Below are 17900 nucleotides of genomic sequence, written 5' to 3'. Positions count from 1 at the left end.
AGAGTTGTTATGATCTCTTCCCCCTCTCAGCAAGCTACCGAGAGTATTTCACCTGCACCGCAGAGCCTGGCAAGCTCTCTGTGGCATATTTGATATGCCAAATACAGTAACAATAACGGATCTCATTCCCCTGACCCTGAAAGAGCCTCCAGTACTGCACTGTTTGGAAGAACGAGTAAGGAAATGCTGCTAAAATCTCAGGGCTGGGATGAATGGAGAGCTTACTGGCACCCACTAGAGCAAAACGATGAACAACGGGATGACAGTGATACAGTGATACAGTGATGATCTCTTCCAGTGTCACAAGCCAGTTTACAAAAAAGTCCCCTAAATCCTTATGACTCCTCCTGTTTGCTATTTGCCCTCTGGGTTAAAAGTTTTGGGTCCCATTTTTATTAGTCTGTCTGGAAACATCCGTGTGATGTCTGTCTCCTGCTAAGGTGTAGGAGGTTTCTCTTCCATTGCCATAGACATTTCCTGTCACTTCTACTTTCTTAAAGAAAAACTTCCTCTGACAGCACTGCTCCTCTCCCCGTCACCTCTTCTCAACACTGCCGGAGTTAGCCATCGTGCCTCTTGTCCCCTCCTTCCTTCCTCCCCTCTGGCCTGATCCTGTGCCCATCACATGATGACACTCTGCTTATTAACATCAAGAGGAACTTTTCCTCTTGCTAGATTCTTACTTTCCTTTTCTTTTACATGTCTCTTATTATGCCCATACATCTTTTATTGATTAATTGTGATATATGTGGCTCCATACAATGTTCACTTCCTGGCATGCAGTAAATGCTCAGTATTGTGAGTGAGCAACACTATTGGTGCTTCCTTCCTGCGCTCTCCTCTTTAGTCTTCCTTTATTGAATCACTTATATGTATCACGTTAGGGCTCTGTGTCTCTCTGGACAGACAGATGATAAGAAGTTTCTTTCTCATATTTAATAATTCTTCACGGACTGAGGATTCATGATCTTCTGTAGTCAAGTCCATAGGTGGGCTCAAGCTTTGTGATGATGAGGTCAAATTGCATGCAAGTAGGTGATGACCAGGCTGTTACACTTCTGTTAGACTTGCTAGAAGATAGTCTCATTTCCTAAGCAAGCTATTACAGTGATTATTTTCCACTGTGGACTTGGTAGTGAAATTTTGAGAGTCCCTTAGAGAATCTTACTAAATAGCTTTTATTGTCACTGCCACAAATTGGATTTATTGAGCCTATTCTTTTTATACGTTATGAATGCCTTCTCACACAGCTTTCAGAACATCCTCCTGCCTCTCACTCCCCCTCACTGTTTTATCCTTTGGCACAGCAAGTACTGTTAACTACAGTTTCTCCCTACAGTGGATACACAGATTTTGCCACGATAGCAGGAAGGAGGTTTTGTGATGAAAGCAGCCTGGGACTTGGCACGGATGGGTAAGGGGTGGAGTGGAGTTCACAGGCTCAAAATCTTTCTGTCCTTTCTTTCTGGTTGATGTTCCGGTCTAGCCCCTCTCCACTCTTCAGAGCACCATGTGTTTGTGACTGTTCAGGAAAGTCTGCAGCCACAGCTTAATGTACTGACAGATGACATTGACAACACGCCCCTTCTGCAGAGCAACTTCTGGGAAGTCACACAAAAACTGAGACTCAGTTTCCTCATCAGCCAAATGGCACTGCAGGGCAAACCAACTGTTCAAAGCTGACACATCAGATAAATAATAGGGGCCATCCTATCCAGTATAAAAGTCTGTAGAGAAAAAGTCACCAGTTCTCTTTTCCATTTTGGTTGAGGCATTTGTCTTTATTAAAAATGTATCAACTGACAACTCACCCAAATAGAGGGGCATGGTATCATTTTACAGTGTGAAGGAATGAAGTGGGAAAAGCACATTGTTTTTGGGGGGTTAGACAAGGAAAAATAGGCAAATCTAATGAAAGATTTGTATTGTGCAGCGAAATGTAACCTTTTTTAAAAAGTATCAGCATCTGTTGACTGTAGATTTAGATGGTCATAATCTTTTCAGACCCTCTAGTGCTCTGGCTTGTTTTTATCCCCAGCAGGAATAGGGAGTTGGGAAAGTGTGCAAAGCCTTGTGGATCACTTTCATTTGCGTTCCTTACTTTGATGCTGAGACACATTCCAGCTGAATGCATGTTGGCGGAGGGTTGCTCCTGTCGACCTGTATCAGGCCCATGTTGGGGAGCATGAGTGGCGGCAGCCTGCTCAGGTGGCCCTGGTTTGAACAGGAGGGTTATCTTTCACTGCCACTTGAAGAAGGACCCAGAGACAAATACCAAGAAGGAAAGAAGTATGGGACAGAGACGGAGAAGTCAGAAAAAGCTTTGCAGGGAAGTTGGGGCCCATCCTCTGACTTGAAAGATGCTGGGCAAGGCCTGGCAGAGAATGAAATTGAAAGGAGGTATCCAGAGAGAGCGACGCCGAGGCAGATACTAGTTACAGGCGCGGGTGGATAAACATGACAGGGGAGCTCAGAGCTAGCTCTCTCAGTCTATGCACCCTCCTAACACTGAGCCCGGTCCAGACACGACGAGTCCAAAGCGCCCAGCCAAGCCCAGGGCTGGCCCTCTGCCTGCTGCTGCCATTCCAGCAGACTCAGCAGCAGAGCTGGAATGAGCCTGGGAAAGGTGGGGGGGGAACTTTCTAGACATTTTGAGTTCCTTGTCTCTTAAACCCCAAAATATTTCCAACTGTGCAAACTGATGCAGCCTTACCTTTAAGCCTCCCAGCCTTGAAAATGATTTATGTAAGTTGTGTTAAGTGCTAAGAATGGAAAAAAAAAATGTTCCGCGTAAATAGGTGTTTATAGACTTGTTTCATTTTTAAAATTATCTGTTTCACAGTTCAGGCTGAGTCTTTAAAAATGAAAGGGGAAGAAAATAAAACAAAACACCCAACTTTTGTCTTTCTGAATACACTTGAGGCAAAGAACCACTTAGGTCTAAGAACTGCTGTTTTTCAAAAGATTTCAAATAATTCTTGACAAATGAGATCAACAGTATGTTATTCTTTTTAAGAGGAGCTATTGCTGCTTGAAAACACTACCCTGGATTGATTTTGCTTGGTGCTGTATTTGTGTGCACCATAAGCACAATTAGTGCTAATGAGTTCATTAATTTGTGAATAAACAGTGTCTGTGTGTTTGTGTGCTACTGAACCATACTCTCCAATCATAAAGAGGGACTTGGAGAGTTTCACATTTATATGGTGTGTTCCAAGTTTCACTCCTCGGGTTTTTGTATGTTTGTTTATTTGGCCATTCCAGGAACTAAACCCAGGGCATCACATATTTACAGCATGTGTTGTACCACTGAGCAACATTCCAGACCCCTCTATGTTTCAAGTTTTTAATCTCACATCTATATTAAAACTTTACGCGATAAAACAATGTACTACGTTTTCTACTGAGTGCTGAACATTTCAGTTCAACTCTGAGAATTTTAGTGAGTGATTGCTATGTGCATGGCTGCGGTTTGGGGGGAGGGTGTCAGTAAAAAGAGAAACACATTTGACTACTGATTTTATTTTATCCAAATATTCTGTGTAGCAAGATGGAGTTAATCTGGACTTACATTGCTTATTCTATGTTTAAAATGTAGATCTCATTATTTTCATCAATGTTGAGCTACCTCTAAAAGGTTTGCAGACAGCGATATAAAAAGAAAATTAAAAATTAATGGAATCCAGTTTATAAACATGTTATCTTCTCTAACCGTGCATTAAAGCTGAGTGCAAAGAGCATCGTTATTTGATTTAACAAAAAGTTAAAGAGATTTCATTTCCTTCTCAACCATCTGGGGACTGTCTGTACTAAGCAGTGAATGACTCAAAAAAGAAGATTTTAAAAACCAATATATAACTAATGTGGGTCCCTGAAGCATATGATTTATATATATATATATATGTATATATTTTATATATACTAAAATATATTTTAATGCAGTGTTTCTTAAGAGTTATAATAACAGGGGCTGGAGCGATAGCACAGCGGGTAGGGCATTTGCCTTGCACGCAGCCGACCTGGGTTCAATTCCCAGCATCCCATATGGTCCCCTGAGCACCGCCAGGAGTAATTCCTGAGTGCAGAGCCAGGAGTAACCCCTGTGCATTGCCGGGTGTGACCCAAAAAGAGAAAAAAAAAGAGTTATAATAACAGTGTAACATAGTGTTGTGGCCAGCGCATACCTGGATGGTCCTGATGTGAAACCTGCAACCACTGAGAAGTTTAATGGTTTAATCAACATCTCAGTGTTTCGGTACACTGTAAAGTGGAGAAAATAACACTTTAGAAGACTTGGAGAGTTTTGATAGTTCAAAGGGTAGGGTACACAGCTGACAGAGTTTCTATCCTGACCACAAGTGATCCAAGAGTAGAGAGCCAAGAGTAAACTCTGAGCAGATCCAGGCATGGCCTAGTACGCCCCACCAAATTACACTTGCTTTGGAGGCACTGGATGGACTGAATTTTTAAAAAATCTATAGAGAAGCATTGCTTTGTTCTAGGGACATGGCATCTGCTTAGTAAGAAATGGTCAATACAGGTAAATTTAAAAATACTTTTTGTTACGAAAGCATTGATTTTGACATTGTATAAGTTTTAGTTACAAACTATTACAAATGGACATAGCTTTACTTAGCTCAACAGGACACATCTGTTATAGAACACAATTTATGTAGCGATTTACTTCATACATTTCCAACAAACTTGGTCCCCCCCCTCCATAAATTCTGCTTTATCAGCCAGAGTGATTGTTCAGAGGACTTGAATGACTATTTTGCATGCAGGAGCCCCAGGTTATATCCCTGGCACCACATGATCCCCTGAGCACTGCTGAGGAGCGAATCTGGGCACTAGCCAGGGGCATCCCCTCAGCACAGCTGGAATTGGCTCAAAAACAAAACACTGCTTTACTTTTTCTCTCTTCCAGTGTAGCTGATTCCCAATTTTATTTTTATCCCATTGTAATATTTATATCAGAGTAAATATTCTTTGCCCCAAGGCTATTTACCAGAAATGAAAAATATTTTCCAAAATGTCACGTTTATAGTACCACCCAAATATTTCTATGATGCCTACACACCACAGTGTCCACACACTACATGTTTACAATGGAAGACAAAGTACAGATACTTAAAAATTGACGTTGCTGGAGAACTGGAAGCAAAGTCTCCACACACACGCTTCGCCTTGGGTCTCCCCACACACTGGCTGGGTCTTCCCGTGCATTGTTACCCTCTTCCTTAGAGAAGGGGGAATCAGATTTAAGCTCTGACAGGGGTGTCATTTCAAGGAGAGTTCACCTCCCGACATGACCCCAGGAACTCCATGAACTGTGAGAAGAGTTCAGAGTCATTGAATCAGTTGTTTCATTAGCTAAACTGAGGGACTCACTAACTTTAGCCGCACATTTACTAGGAAGTCTTTGAACATCTGTGATTTGAGAGAACTGGGCTATAAAAGAGGACAATGGTCCCTTAAACCTCCACATTCATTTAGAGTTTCACCAAGACCTCATCCATTCTCATGTCTAAATCTAAAATGAGGTAAGGCTCTTTCCAGGACAGGAAAAAATGGCCCAAAGTTGAATCATGTAATTGTTGTTTGGATAAGGCAGACTGTCTTAATGGATTTTCACTAGAGATTCCCTTAGCCATACTTTTTAATTACTTGTGGTTATTTTCACCCAGTACCAAGTCTGTAGATTTCCCAATGATATTTTTTTAGCACTAGCTAAGCACACCATTGCTTTCTGTAATCTCAAGAGAAAGGTGGGACTCTTCCTTTATGATACATAATGCCATCGTCTCTTACAGCATTGATTCTATGACTTGGGTCAAAGAAGAATGTTAAATCAGAGAAGAGGTCTTTTTTCCCTACTTATTTAACTGTCTCAAGGAGGAGGAAGACATGTTAAAGACCATTCCATAGTGATTTTATTTTCTAATAGATTTACTTACAAATAAAAATGATGTCTGTGAATGGGGTTTCTAAACAATGTTGCAGAATGGCATTAAAGAGTTCTTCAAGGAACTGAAATCAGTCCTGCCAATTTTCCCCTACCAACTTTAGGTTTGATTTCATTTTTAATAATGGCTTTATTATTTACTTCAGCCTATTTCACTCACATAATGTTTGCTTTGAAATTTGAAACCACATATTTTCTTTGTAACTCAAATAAAAATGGGGTCATGTGAGTGACCTTTAGACAGAAACTGCACAGTCAATCCACTTTGACAGAAATAGCACACATGCTATCACTTGAAAGTAATAGAATCATTTTAAGACAAAAGATCATTCAGTTACTCTAAAGCTTGAAATCTAATGACGGTGATTACCAATGCCAAGTTACAAACACTCAGCGGATGGAATTTAATAATAGTTTACATTTTCTCAACAAATATGGTGCCAACTTCCACACCGAGCACATTCAGTGTGTCACCTCATGGAATTCTCACTTCAACCCCATGAAATGCTAAGAATCATGTGTACCAGAGTCTTATAACTGAGGTAACTGAGGCATACTGAGTTTGACTATGTGTCTCAAAGTGACAGAACTCTGGGTGTGTCAGAGTTGTTAACCCTAGACTGGGCCTCAAATTGAGGTGGGGCACCCAGTTGACAGAGAGCCAATAGAAAACTTGAAGGGGCTGTTTCAGTGTATGGCCTGAATTCATTTGGAGATAAATAAGAAGTGGGTGTTCCCTTTAACCCTGTGCCCTAAGAATTCTCCATACTGTATTCTCTTTTTCTTTGGCCCTAAGATTTCCTGGTCTGGAAATCACAGAAAAGACCCAGAGTCTCTTCATCTTCGGTAATTGAAAGCCTTCAGATCAGCTTCAGGCCCTAGTCCAATACCTTGATCAAAACCTCAAACTTGCATCAGTTTAAATTAGCTTCTTCCTCTCCCATTTCTAACCTCTGATGACTTACCCCCACCCAGGCCTTTCTCACTTCACCTCTTTTTCTGCTGCCTAATAGGCACCATTTTTAACCTCATCTCTACATCCATGAGGACGTAGAAATTTGCAGTGTTCGGGGAAGTGACAAATTTCTTGGTGGTGCCACTTGTAATCTGGTACCATCTGGGCTTGGTAGGTTTCCGAGTTGCTTCTCATTCTGCTTCTTTGGAGATAGCACCTCCTCTCCTGCAAAAGGGCATTTGTAACCTTCCTCTCAGCGCCAGGATACCTGGTTTGGGTTCAGCACAGGTGGAGACACTGTGCTTAGTTCCTTTAGTACAATCTTTTAGTGTAACCTTTCCCCACGTAGACATGTAGACACACCCACCTTGATATTCACAGGATTACAGCGTCCTCCTGCTGTAATCCCTGTGGTTGGAGAGTCCAGGGTATTCTGCCGTTAGACTTCTCAGATGCATCCCAGATGAGCTGTCTCCTTGCTCCTGAGCTCCAAGCACATCTAGCAGCTCTGTTGATGGGCCTCATTAGCCATCCTGTTTGCAATGAGGGAGGCATAATTTTCCATTCTCATGTATTTTCACTCTAAACAAAGACTTCAGACTGTCCTGACATAATTCTCTTAAGGCAAAATATCTCTCTTGCCTTCCTTTGCACCCATCTGACATCAGGGAGAGACTGTTGGTAACAAGTAGTTCCCTTTTTCCTTCCCTCCAGGTGGCCTCAGTTCATAGCGCCACCTGGAGGATATCGCCATACCCGCACATAGTTGTGCAGCGGTACCAGACTAAAGGTGTTTCAGTGGGGTGCCACCTGTATTTGGGCACATTTATCCCAAGAGATTCCAGGTTAGACATAGTTTTTTTCAATCCCATCCATAAAGTTGTTTCCCATTCTCTGGTCATATGGAATGAATGTTCAAAAGATGTTAAAGGGTTTTCTGAGAAAACAGGTTTACCAAACAGACGACAACCTAAGGAAAGGAATTTTATTTTGATAAGTAGCACTTGGAAACTGACTCTAGTCAACAGAAGGAACATACCAGAAATGACTAGGATATTGGAGTCAATGGTTTAAGTTTACTGGAGAAAGTATGTGCTTTTCCAAGAATATACCAAGCGACAGTGTCACTGGGAAGATGTATTTCGTTTGCAGTTGATTGCCAATGGCAGCCTCAAGGTCAGAAAAGAGAAGATGTTATAGAAATAAGCAGAGTTATAGAAAGTGAGGGAATTGACCAACAGATAACAAAGAAGGAGGCTCAACCCACAGTAATTGAAAAGTGCAGGTCCTGAGAAGGTGTCAGTTTTGACTTTAATGCTTCTAGGTTTGACTTATGCTCTAGTTTCTTGGTTTCTTTTTCACTTATAGTGTGCCAACTGCCTTTTTTGATACGTTCTTTTGTTATGCCCCTATTTACTTTCTCAACTTTTGTTTGTCTCCTTCAATTTTGTGGTTTTTTTAACAAGTTATCCTCAAAGCATAAAGGGAGTTAATGAAAGTATTAAGAGAGGGATAAAAACAGAAGCTATTTGAAAACATGGCATCCTAATTCAATAGAACTAATGTTTTTCCAAATTAAATGGGACAGCTTTCTTTAACCAGCAGAATGAAGCATTGTTTTGAGATTTGTAAGTATATTTTGCTCTAAGTGTAGTTTTTGTGATATTCATCATATTGTTAGCTATGCACAAAGTTAAGAAAATGACAGGTTTCCTGAAACCTGATCAGTTAATTTTTTTTAGAGGGATGAGTAGATGTGCAACTGTGCACAGCTAGTTTGGAGGTGTTGCCATTGCTCTGTTTGACTCAAGACTGGAGACCAAGGGGAAAGCATAAAAGAATGGAGCAAATTGTATACTTTCCCAAAACTCAGTTCTCAGCAGTCAAATTGAAGTTCAGATGAGTCCTTGCCATATATTATCACATTTTCTTTCCAAATCCAACCATTACATCTCTAAAACATCCCCTTAATATCATCTTCCCTTCTCTCCAATCCCAAAGATACCCCTCCTAATAAGGGTAATGTGAGTAAGAAGTCTGTGTCTTCTTAATAAAATTTCTCTAATCATTACAGAATTGTCACTGTCACTGTCACTGTCATCCCAGGACAATATGGAGTTCTAGAGATTGATCTAAGGTCCAGCGCATACAAAGCAGATGCCATTTGTCTTATCTGCTCAGTTCCCATCAATAATCTTTTAAGTTTCTTGAATGTGCCGTGAGTTCACAGAGAGCAGTTCTGATGGTGAGTGCACGGTTCTCCACACATTTACTGCAGTCCTACCCCTCCTGGCCACTGGAAAGAGGCAAGTCCTTTATAATAGTTCTGCCACACTTAGCATAAGAATTATTGTTAATGTTTCTTACCTGTGTTCTCAAGCACTACTCTGGGGCTTGGGTGGTGCACAGATACATTGACAATCACTGTTGCACTGTTCTTTAACTCTTTTCTCCAAAACTGTCATGACCTCTCTAACTTCGAATCCTGCACATATGTAGACTATCCATTCATACGAAATGATTAATTGGGCACAACCCATAGTTTAATAAGCACTCTTAAATTTTGAGTATATTCGTTCTCATTGGAAAATATTCAAAGGTAATGTCAAGTGAAACTTCACAGTTGTACTTTAATGAAAAGACTGTTCCTCTGTTTTTAAAAGGGGGAGTCTACTATGAGGGTAACTCCAAGTCCATTGGAATTTTATACCCAAAAATACAAAGCAGTATTCCATGGGCTAGAGAATGTAAATGTTTGTCACCTGACCTGTTCGAAAACTAGATGAATCCTGTTTTCTAGAACTACTAACCTCAGAGGTAACTTGCTTCTTTTGCTGTTTGCCTCCAAGAAGGTCTGAACTGGAGACATTTTTAAGTTCACTAAGTCCAATACATTTATTTTTATAGATAAGATTTTAAAAATTAAGATATGAGGTGACTCAGAGTTAGACTCCTTTAAAATGTCACTGTTACGTTTTGTTCTGGTTTTCTTTCCTTCTTACTACAATACTATGAGAAATTGCTGGTTCTCACCAGATTTGTGAAGACTCCCTGAGTGAACCTGGAATTGTGTTTGGTCCAAAAAGCCTCACACTCTTTCCTACATAAAATATTAGGATAAAGTAGCATCAAGCATCACTTGTATCTTTTTCTTTCTGTTCACAAGAGCTGCTTGACACACAGTTTTATGATCGTGAATTTCAAGAGCCAGGGAGTCTAAGCAGAGAGTGTCAACAGCAAGCCGCCTTTTCCATGACAGTCCAGAGCTGAGGACAGGTTCCTGCTTAGAGGTCACAGTGACAGAGGCCTTCTGGGGGCATGATGGCCCAGATTGGAAAACCTCTGGCCTTTCACACAAAGTGTGTTGGTTGAGGATGTTCTTCTATTCTTAACTTCCTTTCAAATATTCTTATACCCAGCCTGCTGAGTCTCCCCCAGACTGCACGTTATATGCAGGCCCTTGTCTTTAACTAACTGGCCCTCTAAGCAGCTGCATATTTGAAGTTAGAATTTAGGCCACTTTGATTTTAAAACTTCCAGGTGCTTAGAGCCAGAGAGGTAGTACAGCGTGTAGGGCACTTCCCTTACATGCAGCCAACTGGTATTGGGATTTGATCCCCAGCATCCCATATAGTCACCTGAGCACTGCCAGGAATAACTCCCGAGGTAGATTCAGGAGTGACCTCTGAGCATTGCTGAGTATGCCCCCTTCCCCCAAATTAAAAAAAGACAGTAAAGAAAAACATTCAAGTGGGACTTTAATGGGCACTGCTATTCCCATACCTACAATGCTCCACACTGTTACTTAAGAAGCAAGGAAGCTTGACTCCTTACTTCAGTGCTCTTCTGTACTCAGCTGTGGCTAACTCGAAAAAAGTTGGCCCTTCCCCCTGACTGCCAAGGATCACACCCAGTTTCATGGCATCACCTGAGACCAGTGAACAGTGGGACATGTTAAATCTGGAGCCTCACCCCAAATCTGCTCTTTCAGGGGTGTCCCCAGGAAAGTTCAGGGACAGCTAAGTTTGAGAAACACTTGGAGAGTGAGTGGTACAGACCATTTCTCCTCTTTATCACTGTGCCCACAACCCACTGCTGCCCAGCTGGCATTGAGCCACCTGGACCTCCCCAGGGGACTCACATACACATATTCACCTGAGCCCGTGGCCGTCGGCAGGAACCAGCTGCACTCTTGTGACCTTCAAGCCCCATCGCAGACCGAGTTGCCATTGACATCATCAGGTCTCGCCTGACTCAGAGAGTACCTGATGCCTCAGCTCCAAAGTCTTTTTTTTTCCTCAAAGCCTTTGTATCTTTTTTTTTACATCGTTTTAGTGAATCACATGAGATATAGTTACAGACTTAGAAACTTTCATGATTAAGTTTCAGTCATACAATGTTCAAATACCCATCCTTCCCCCAGTGTCTTTGTATGCTTATTGCCTGTGTATCTTTTTTAAAGGAGAGAAAATGAGGGGGCTGGAGTGATAGCACAGCATGTAGGGCATTTGCCTTGCATGCGACCAACCCGGGCACTGATTCCCAGCATCCCATATGGTCCCCTGAGCACTGCCAGGAGTAATTCCTGCCTGCAGATCCAGGAGTAACCCCTGTGTATTGCTGGGTATGACCCAAGAAGGAAAAAAGGGAGAGAAAATGGGGTATAAAGTCCCCCAAAGGGTTGGTGAGTGGAAGTCACTGGCTTCTGTTCTCTCTCCTTAGCCCACAAGTCAGAAATCCAGCTGCTTTGGATAATAGCTTTCTTGTTTGAAGTCCCACATGACCCAAATCTGTTTGGAGGAGGGTGAAGCAAAGGTAGAAGGACCAGCCTAAACCCATCGGTGCTAGTCACACCTCGGAGGCCTCTCTGGGTGTCAGGGGCTTGTCGCTAAGCATTGTCTGCAGAAACTCACATGTAGGGTGATCACTTTTCTGACATTAGGATGTAGCTCTGGATTTCCAAGTGTGTCACCTACTATTTGATTATTTTCATCATATTTGAAAAAGGCTTTGTTTGTTGACTAAAATAGGCAGAAAACTCGTAAGGATACCTAATTATTATCCTGTAATACCCAGACTTTTTCTTTATGTATCTGGTAACACCAATCTACTCTTTGCGTTCGCTTTTGATCCTCCAATAAAATGGTCTCCCCACACCCCAAAAGAACAAATTCAAACATTAAATTCTGATTATGGTCATTTCTAAACAAGTGTTGACTGTTATTAAGGAAGTGGGAACTGCCAGTGGATAAAGGGAGGAGGGGTAGAAACAAAAAAAAAGAAAGTGTAAAATGGTTACAAATAATTATTGTTTTACTCACCAGGCTTTCTTTGTTTATATAATGTGTTCACTGGTTTTAAGTCAGAAATTCTTAATGTTGGGGAGGGAAGGGATATGGGTGTGCCTCAAGGAGTAGAAGTGAGTCTAAGTCTTTTTACCCGGATTCATATCTTTGCTTCTGTGAAGAAAAAGCAGTGTAAGAAACTGGGGCAATAGTACAGCGGCTAAGGCAATTGCCTTGCACGTGGCCAAGCCAGGTTTGATCCCCAGCAACTCATATGTTCCCCTGAGAAAGGACTAAGCCTTGAGCATCTCCTGGTGTGAGCCAAAAACTTGAAAAAGAAAAAAAAAACTATAAGGGAGACAGTGAACTTCCTTTCTGAAGGGTATTTCCTAGAAAACAGATGTATTAATTCATCTTGTGAGCTGACAGTTTCAGTTTTTATTTCGTGTTTTAAATGGTACTAGAGCCTGCTTTAACATACAGATGGACAGGATGGAAGGCTGAGTCAACAGTGGTGAACACTTGTGCTTCTCATTCGAATATAATGGAATCAGAAGAGATGGTGTCCCACAGGCCAGCAAGTAATGCTAGTGAATGTGATCTGATCGCCACAGGATCATATTCAAAGAATAGGAAGTGCAGGAACCACAGAAAAGTTCCATCATGTGCCACTATTCCCATGTGACTTTTACAACCGAAAACAACTCTACTTATTCTTTGTTCTGAAAACAACTCACTCATTCTTGGTTCAAATTGGAGTCACCTGATTTTAAAAGGTTGGAGGAAATCTTCTCCAAATACCTGTAAAGGAGATAAGGCCCCAGGAGAAAGAGCACAAGTGCTGTCTCCTGTTGCCAGCTGGACCAAATCCTGCTTGCAAGAGGTTTGCTGTGGTCCTCAGGCACAAAGTTAGTGACCAAAGAAGATCTCAGTTCTGTGCTTACCCCAAACCTTCTGTCACTGCCCTCTCTTGATACATGTCCAGTCCACAAGAAACACTGGGGATATTTCCTATACTCGGGAGTAACCCGACCTCTCTGGACAAATCCTTCTCTCCAGGTCCTTGGGAATAATCGGCCGGGCTGACATCTCCCTCTTGGAAGCCCATTCATCCTGCCAGTGATGGGAACCTGCGGTGGTGTGTGTGAGCAGATGCCCAGGCTCCACGGCAATCGTCACCGCCTTCTGGCATTTCACTCAAAATATGTTCAAGGAAACAATCTCACTTAATCTTCCTGAGAGGAGGTGGTTTTAATAGAACCGCACAATTAAAGGAAATGATTATGTAGGAATTGCCTTGGGGGCTTCTCAAGACTTGCATAGGAAACTATTTTTATTAGAACAAATCCATGTGCAGATTCTCAAAACTCCCTCTCACAAACCGTAGGATGGGTTGCATTTAGAGAGTACGAATTTTAGAAGATACAAAATATCTGCCCTCCCACCCCTAGTTTATGATGAAAGAGACAGCTCATTTTCTTACCGTGAGTTGATCTTAGAGTACTATCAATTATTTTTTGCTGTGTTCCTTGACTCACTACTCTCTGAATATTTCTAATTATAACCAAAGATACAGGATAAAGATCTTGAGCCAATTATTTTGCAATACTGATGTCTTGGTAATGTTCTCTGTAGACTGCCAAGCAGAGAGTTGTAGTGGGGAGGAAAATGTTTTCTTGTGTATTAAGCAGGAAGACTCCTTATAGATTTACTTTGGGTGCTTTGATGAATGTTTTATTATGGTGGATTGCGGGTGCTCAACCATTCATCGCACTTCTTTCTCATCTTCCTTCGTTTTAAGAGAGTTCAAAAGAAAATGCTCAAAGTACTTGTTGGTGGCGCGAGATTGAGAGATTGGGAGGAAAGAGAAGTTTTGCTTCATTGCCAAAGGGATACATTGTCACTCTCCTAGGTGGTAGCCTAACCGCAGAAGCGGGATTTCTGAGGCACCCAGCGGCGTGTAATATAGATGGGGAAGCCTCCATCCAGCCTTGCAGAACGCCTTTCTCTCTCGCTTCCCTAGTATTTCCTGGGGTTTGCGCTAAGGAATACTTCGGGGCGCTATCAGGGCCCCCTCCCCCCCCCCCCCCCCGCTCACCCACGGTTGGGGAGGCGGCTGGAAGAGTTTTCGGGCGGGAAACCTCAGCCCCGGGCTCTCTGGCAGACACGCGGACCTGGCGGCCGCGGTGGCGCCGGCTCGGACGCCAGGTGCGGGCGCCCGGGCGGGCATCGGGGGCGCCGGGCACCTCCCGGGGCGGGGGAGGGGGGAGCGGCGGGGGCGCCGGGCGGGGGGGGCGTGGCGGGGGCGCCGCGGGCTCTCTGGGTTGCTACCGCCGTGATGTCACTCGCCCATCCTCATCCGCGGTTGGTTGTTTTGTGTTTCAGCTCTGCCTCCGGTGCCACACAAAGACCTGGCGGAGACTCCCACCTCCTTCGGGGAGGAGAAGAAAGGCGGAGGCGGCGGCGTCGGAGCAAGAAGATTCAAAGGAGAACTTGTGGCTCGTGGCTTCACCCCCCGCCCCCCCTACTCCCCGCCCCCCTGGGAGGAAAGTGAATGAGAGCCACGAGCGGGGCGGTGCAGGGGCCGTGAGATGAGACGCTGCTGCGGCGGCCGCGGCTGCTGACGCTCGGCTCCCAGGCTCCCGTCCGCTGCCCCCCTTTTTGTGCTCCGTGTACATGTGTCTGTTCAGCGCATCGGGAGGCGCGCACCAGAGAATCCAACACGGCTGCCGGGGAGCGACCACCCACCATGCCCACGGAGACCCTACAGACAGGTAGCATGGTGAAGCCGGTCAGCCCCGCGGGCACCTTCACGTCGGCCGTGCCCCTGCGCATCCTCAACAAAGGGCCCGACTACTTTCGCCGGCAGGCCGAGCCCAACCCCAAGAGACTGAGCGCCGTGGAGCGGCTGGAGGCGGACAAGGCCAAGTATGTCAAGAGCCAGGAGGTCATCAACGCCAAGCAGGAGCCCGTGAAGCCGGCCGTGCTGGCCAAGCCCCCCGTGTGCCCCGCGGCCGCCAAGCGCGCCCTGGGCAGCCCCACGCTCAAGGTGTTCGGCAACCACGCCAAGACCGAGAGCGGCGTGCAGAGGGAGACCCTGAAGCTGGAGATCCTCAAGAACATCATCAACAGCTCCGAGGGCTCCAGCTCGGGCTTGGGCCACAAGCACAGCGCGCGCAACTGGCCGCCGCACCGGCCCGACGCCACCGACCTGCACCGGCACTCCTTCGCCGAGTCCCTGAAGGTGTACCCCACCCAGGGCCGCGGCAGCCCCCAGGAGAGCAGCTCCCACGTGGGCAGGAGGCTGCTGGAGCAGTCCGCCGCCGACTCCTTCCTGCACGTGTCGCACAGCTCCTCGGACATCCGCAAAGTGACCAGCGTGAAGCCCTTGAAGGCGATCCCCTGCAGTAGCTCGGCGCCTCCCCTGCCCCCCAAGCCCAAGGTGGCCGCCCTGGCCACCATCAAGTCCCCCGAGGCCGACCCCGTGGAACCCGCCTGTGGAGTCAGTCGAAGGCCCTCCCTCCAGCGGTCCAAGTCGGACTTGAGTGACCGCTATTTCCGCGTGGACGCAGACGTGGAGCGGTTCTTCAACTACTGCGGACTGGACCCCGAGGAACTGGAGAACCTGGGCATGGAGAACTTCGCAAGGGCTAATTCTGACATCATCTCCCTCAACTTCCGCAGCGCAAGCATGATCAGCTCAGACTGTGAACAGTCTCAGGACAGTAACAGCGACCTTAGAAATGATGACAGTGCCAATGACCGGGTGCCCTACGGCATCTCTGCCATCGAAAGGAATGCTAGGATCATCAAGTGGTTGTATAGTATCAAACAAGCTAGAGAGTCGCAGAAGGTCTCCCACGTGTAAGAGACGCTGCGTGCAGAGGAGGGAGGGGGGGTTCTCTGTGCATCCGCAGTCGTGAAGGTTGTGAGGTCTCCTTGAAGTGTTGTGAGCTTCTCCACGCTCTTTGTGTTGCTTGTTGTGCAATGTTTTCAAGTTGCATGCCTGTCAACATGGGGACTGACCTAGCTTCCACTCAACCATCTCTGCAGAGCCTGGCTGAACACTCATCTGCCAACCGTTTTCGGGCCAGAATCTAATTAGGGCTTTGATCTTAAGCAAAACTGTTTACACACACACACGGTATACAACTTCTTCAATATTTATGTGGTTCTTGTGTTTTTATATCCCACGCTATTGTGTCTTAATTAAAAAGTTTTATCAACTGGCTTTTAAGTTGAGAGCAGAATCTTTTGAAATAACAAGCCAATTTGCCTATATGTGAGACCAAAACGATTGGGGGGAATATATGGGCTCTGCTTACCTAACAACATGTTGATGATGGGACTGTCCTGACACAGAAGGGGGGGTGGTGAGGATTTCTAAGGAAGAAAGTGGTGAACTTGCTGTTCATCATTTGCATAATGAAATTCTTTGCCACTTGCTAAAATAATGGTTGGGTCAGCAATGCTTATGCTTTTTGTGGGCGTGTACATGTTGGTGTTTTGTGTAATACTGATCCTGAGGAAAGACAATCAGATACAGTGAAGTGATTCAATCTAGGAGGTTGGGTGCTTGGGGGTTCTGTTGCTGTTCTGATTTAGATTGATTCAGAAATTTCTACTAGCAATCTTTGGAAAGGAATGCCCACCTCAAAATTTATACTGAATGTCTCTTTTTTAGAAGTTGTTTGGGTTGGGTTGTTTTGGTTTTTTTTTGGGGGGGAGGTGAGGGGATAGCGGGTCAAGGTCCAGAATTTCATGTTGATTCTGATCCACCCCTCCCTTCCCTTTGTTGTGTTTTATTTGAAAGAGGGGTGTGGGGCTTGTGCAGGTTTGAGCTCTCTGAAGACATAAACACAAATGGAAATACCAGCCATATCAGTGTAGCGCCTCCATTCAAAGTGAATGCCTTTGGTAGCCCAACCCTGAGCAGTGCAATTGTGTTGTCTTGCCTATGTTATTATTCTCTCAGGCTGTGGACCTTTGTTACAGCTCTAGGAAACTGTAGAAACATGACCCGATGTAGCTTTTCTACCTATGGTCTAGTGCTGCATATCACTCTGTGTGTACCCCCTCCCCCCATAAACTGTCTTACAGGTGGTTTGTTAGCTGTGCAACAGCTGACGCTTGTGGTGTGGTAGCAGAGAGGTGAACGTGCCGTGGTCCATTGCCATTGCTCCTGTAGTCATGTTCTCAAGTCCTCAGCAGCACTACCTTAGACTTCATCAGCTAATAGGAAACTTTTTATGGTGTAAATGCTGTAAGACTTTGTACATACTTCAGTTGTTATGAAATCTTTAAGGAAAAAAAAAAAGAAAAGAAAAAAGTTACACTAATAAATAGCTCTGGTGCAGGCACTAATGGTGATGGTTTCTCTTTGTCCTTTCCTTTGCACCCTTCACAAAAATGTCACTTTGAACTGTGAGACAGAAGCAGAGTATTGGTGGTCTCAAAGAAACAGAGTAAGCTTCATGACATTATTTTTACCATAGCACAATGATTCTGAATCAGCAGCATTCTTAATGGTAGCCATAGCAATGTGCTTTTGCTAAGATGGTTTTATGAAGGATCCTAAAATAAGCTGCTGCTTCTTTACTTAATTCACACTTGGGCTATTTTTATCCATTCATTAACATCAGGATTTTTACCTTTTCCTCAAGACTCTTCAGCTGTAAATATTTATGAGATCTTA

At 44.3% G+C, this 17900-nt stretch overlaps 1 protein-coding gene across 3 annotated transcripts in view; it reads left to right on the top strand.

Annotated features, from left to right (window-relative positions):
• FAM110B (family with sequence similarity 110 member B) overlaps nt 1-17573 on the top strand; it is a 163225-nt gene extending 145652 nt beyond the window's left edge. For all 3 annotated transcript variants that reach the window (XM_055128698.1, XM_055128697.1, XM_004602439.3), the window contains one exon: nt 14591-17573. In XM_055128698.1, the coding sequence (XP_054984673.1) occupies nt 14955-16073 (1119 nt within the window). In that variant the 5' untranslated portion in view covers nt 14591-14954 and the 3' untranslated portion in view covers nt 16074-17573. The remainder of the gene's footprint in view (nt 1-14590) is intronic.
• The last annotated feature ends 327 nt before the right edge of the window (nt 17574-17900 follow it).

The sequence above is a fragment of the Sorex araneus genome, chromosome 2, assembly GCF_027595985.1.
Source record: "Sorex araneus isolate mSorAra2 chromosome 2, mSorAra2.pri, whole genome shotgun sequence".
In the NCBI taxonomy this organism is placed as follows: domain Eukaryota; kingdom Metazoa; phylum Chordata; class Mammalia; order Eulipotyphla; family Soricidae; genus Sorex; species Sorex araneus.
Note: the sequence above shows the minus strand (reverse complement) of the source record. Positions and strands in the feature narration are given on the sequence as shown.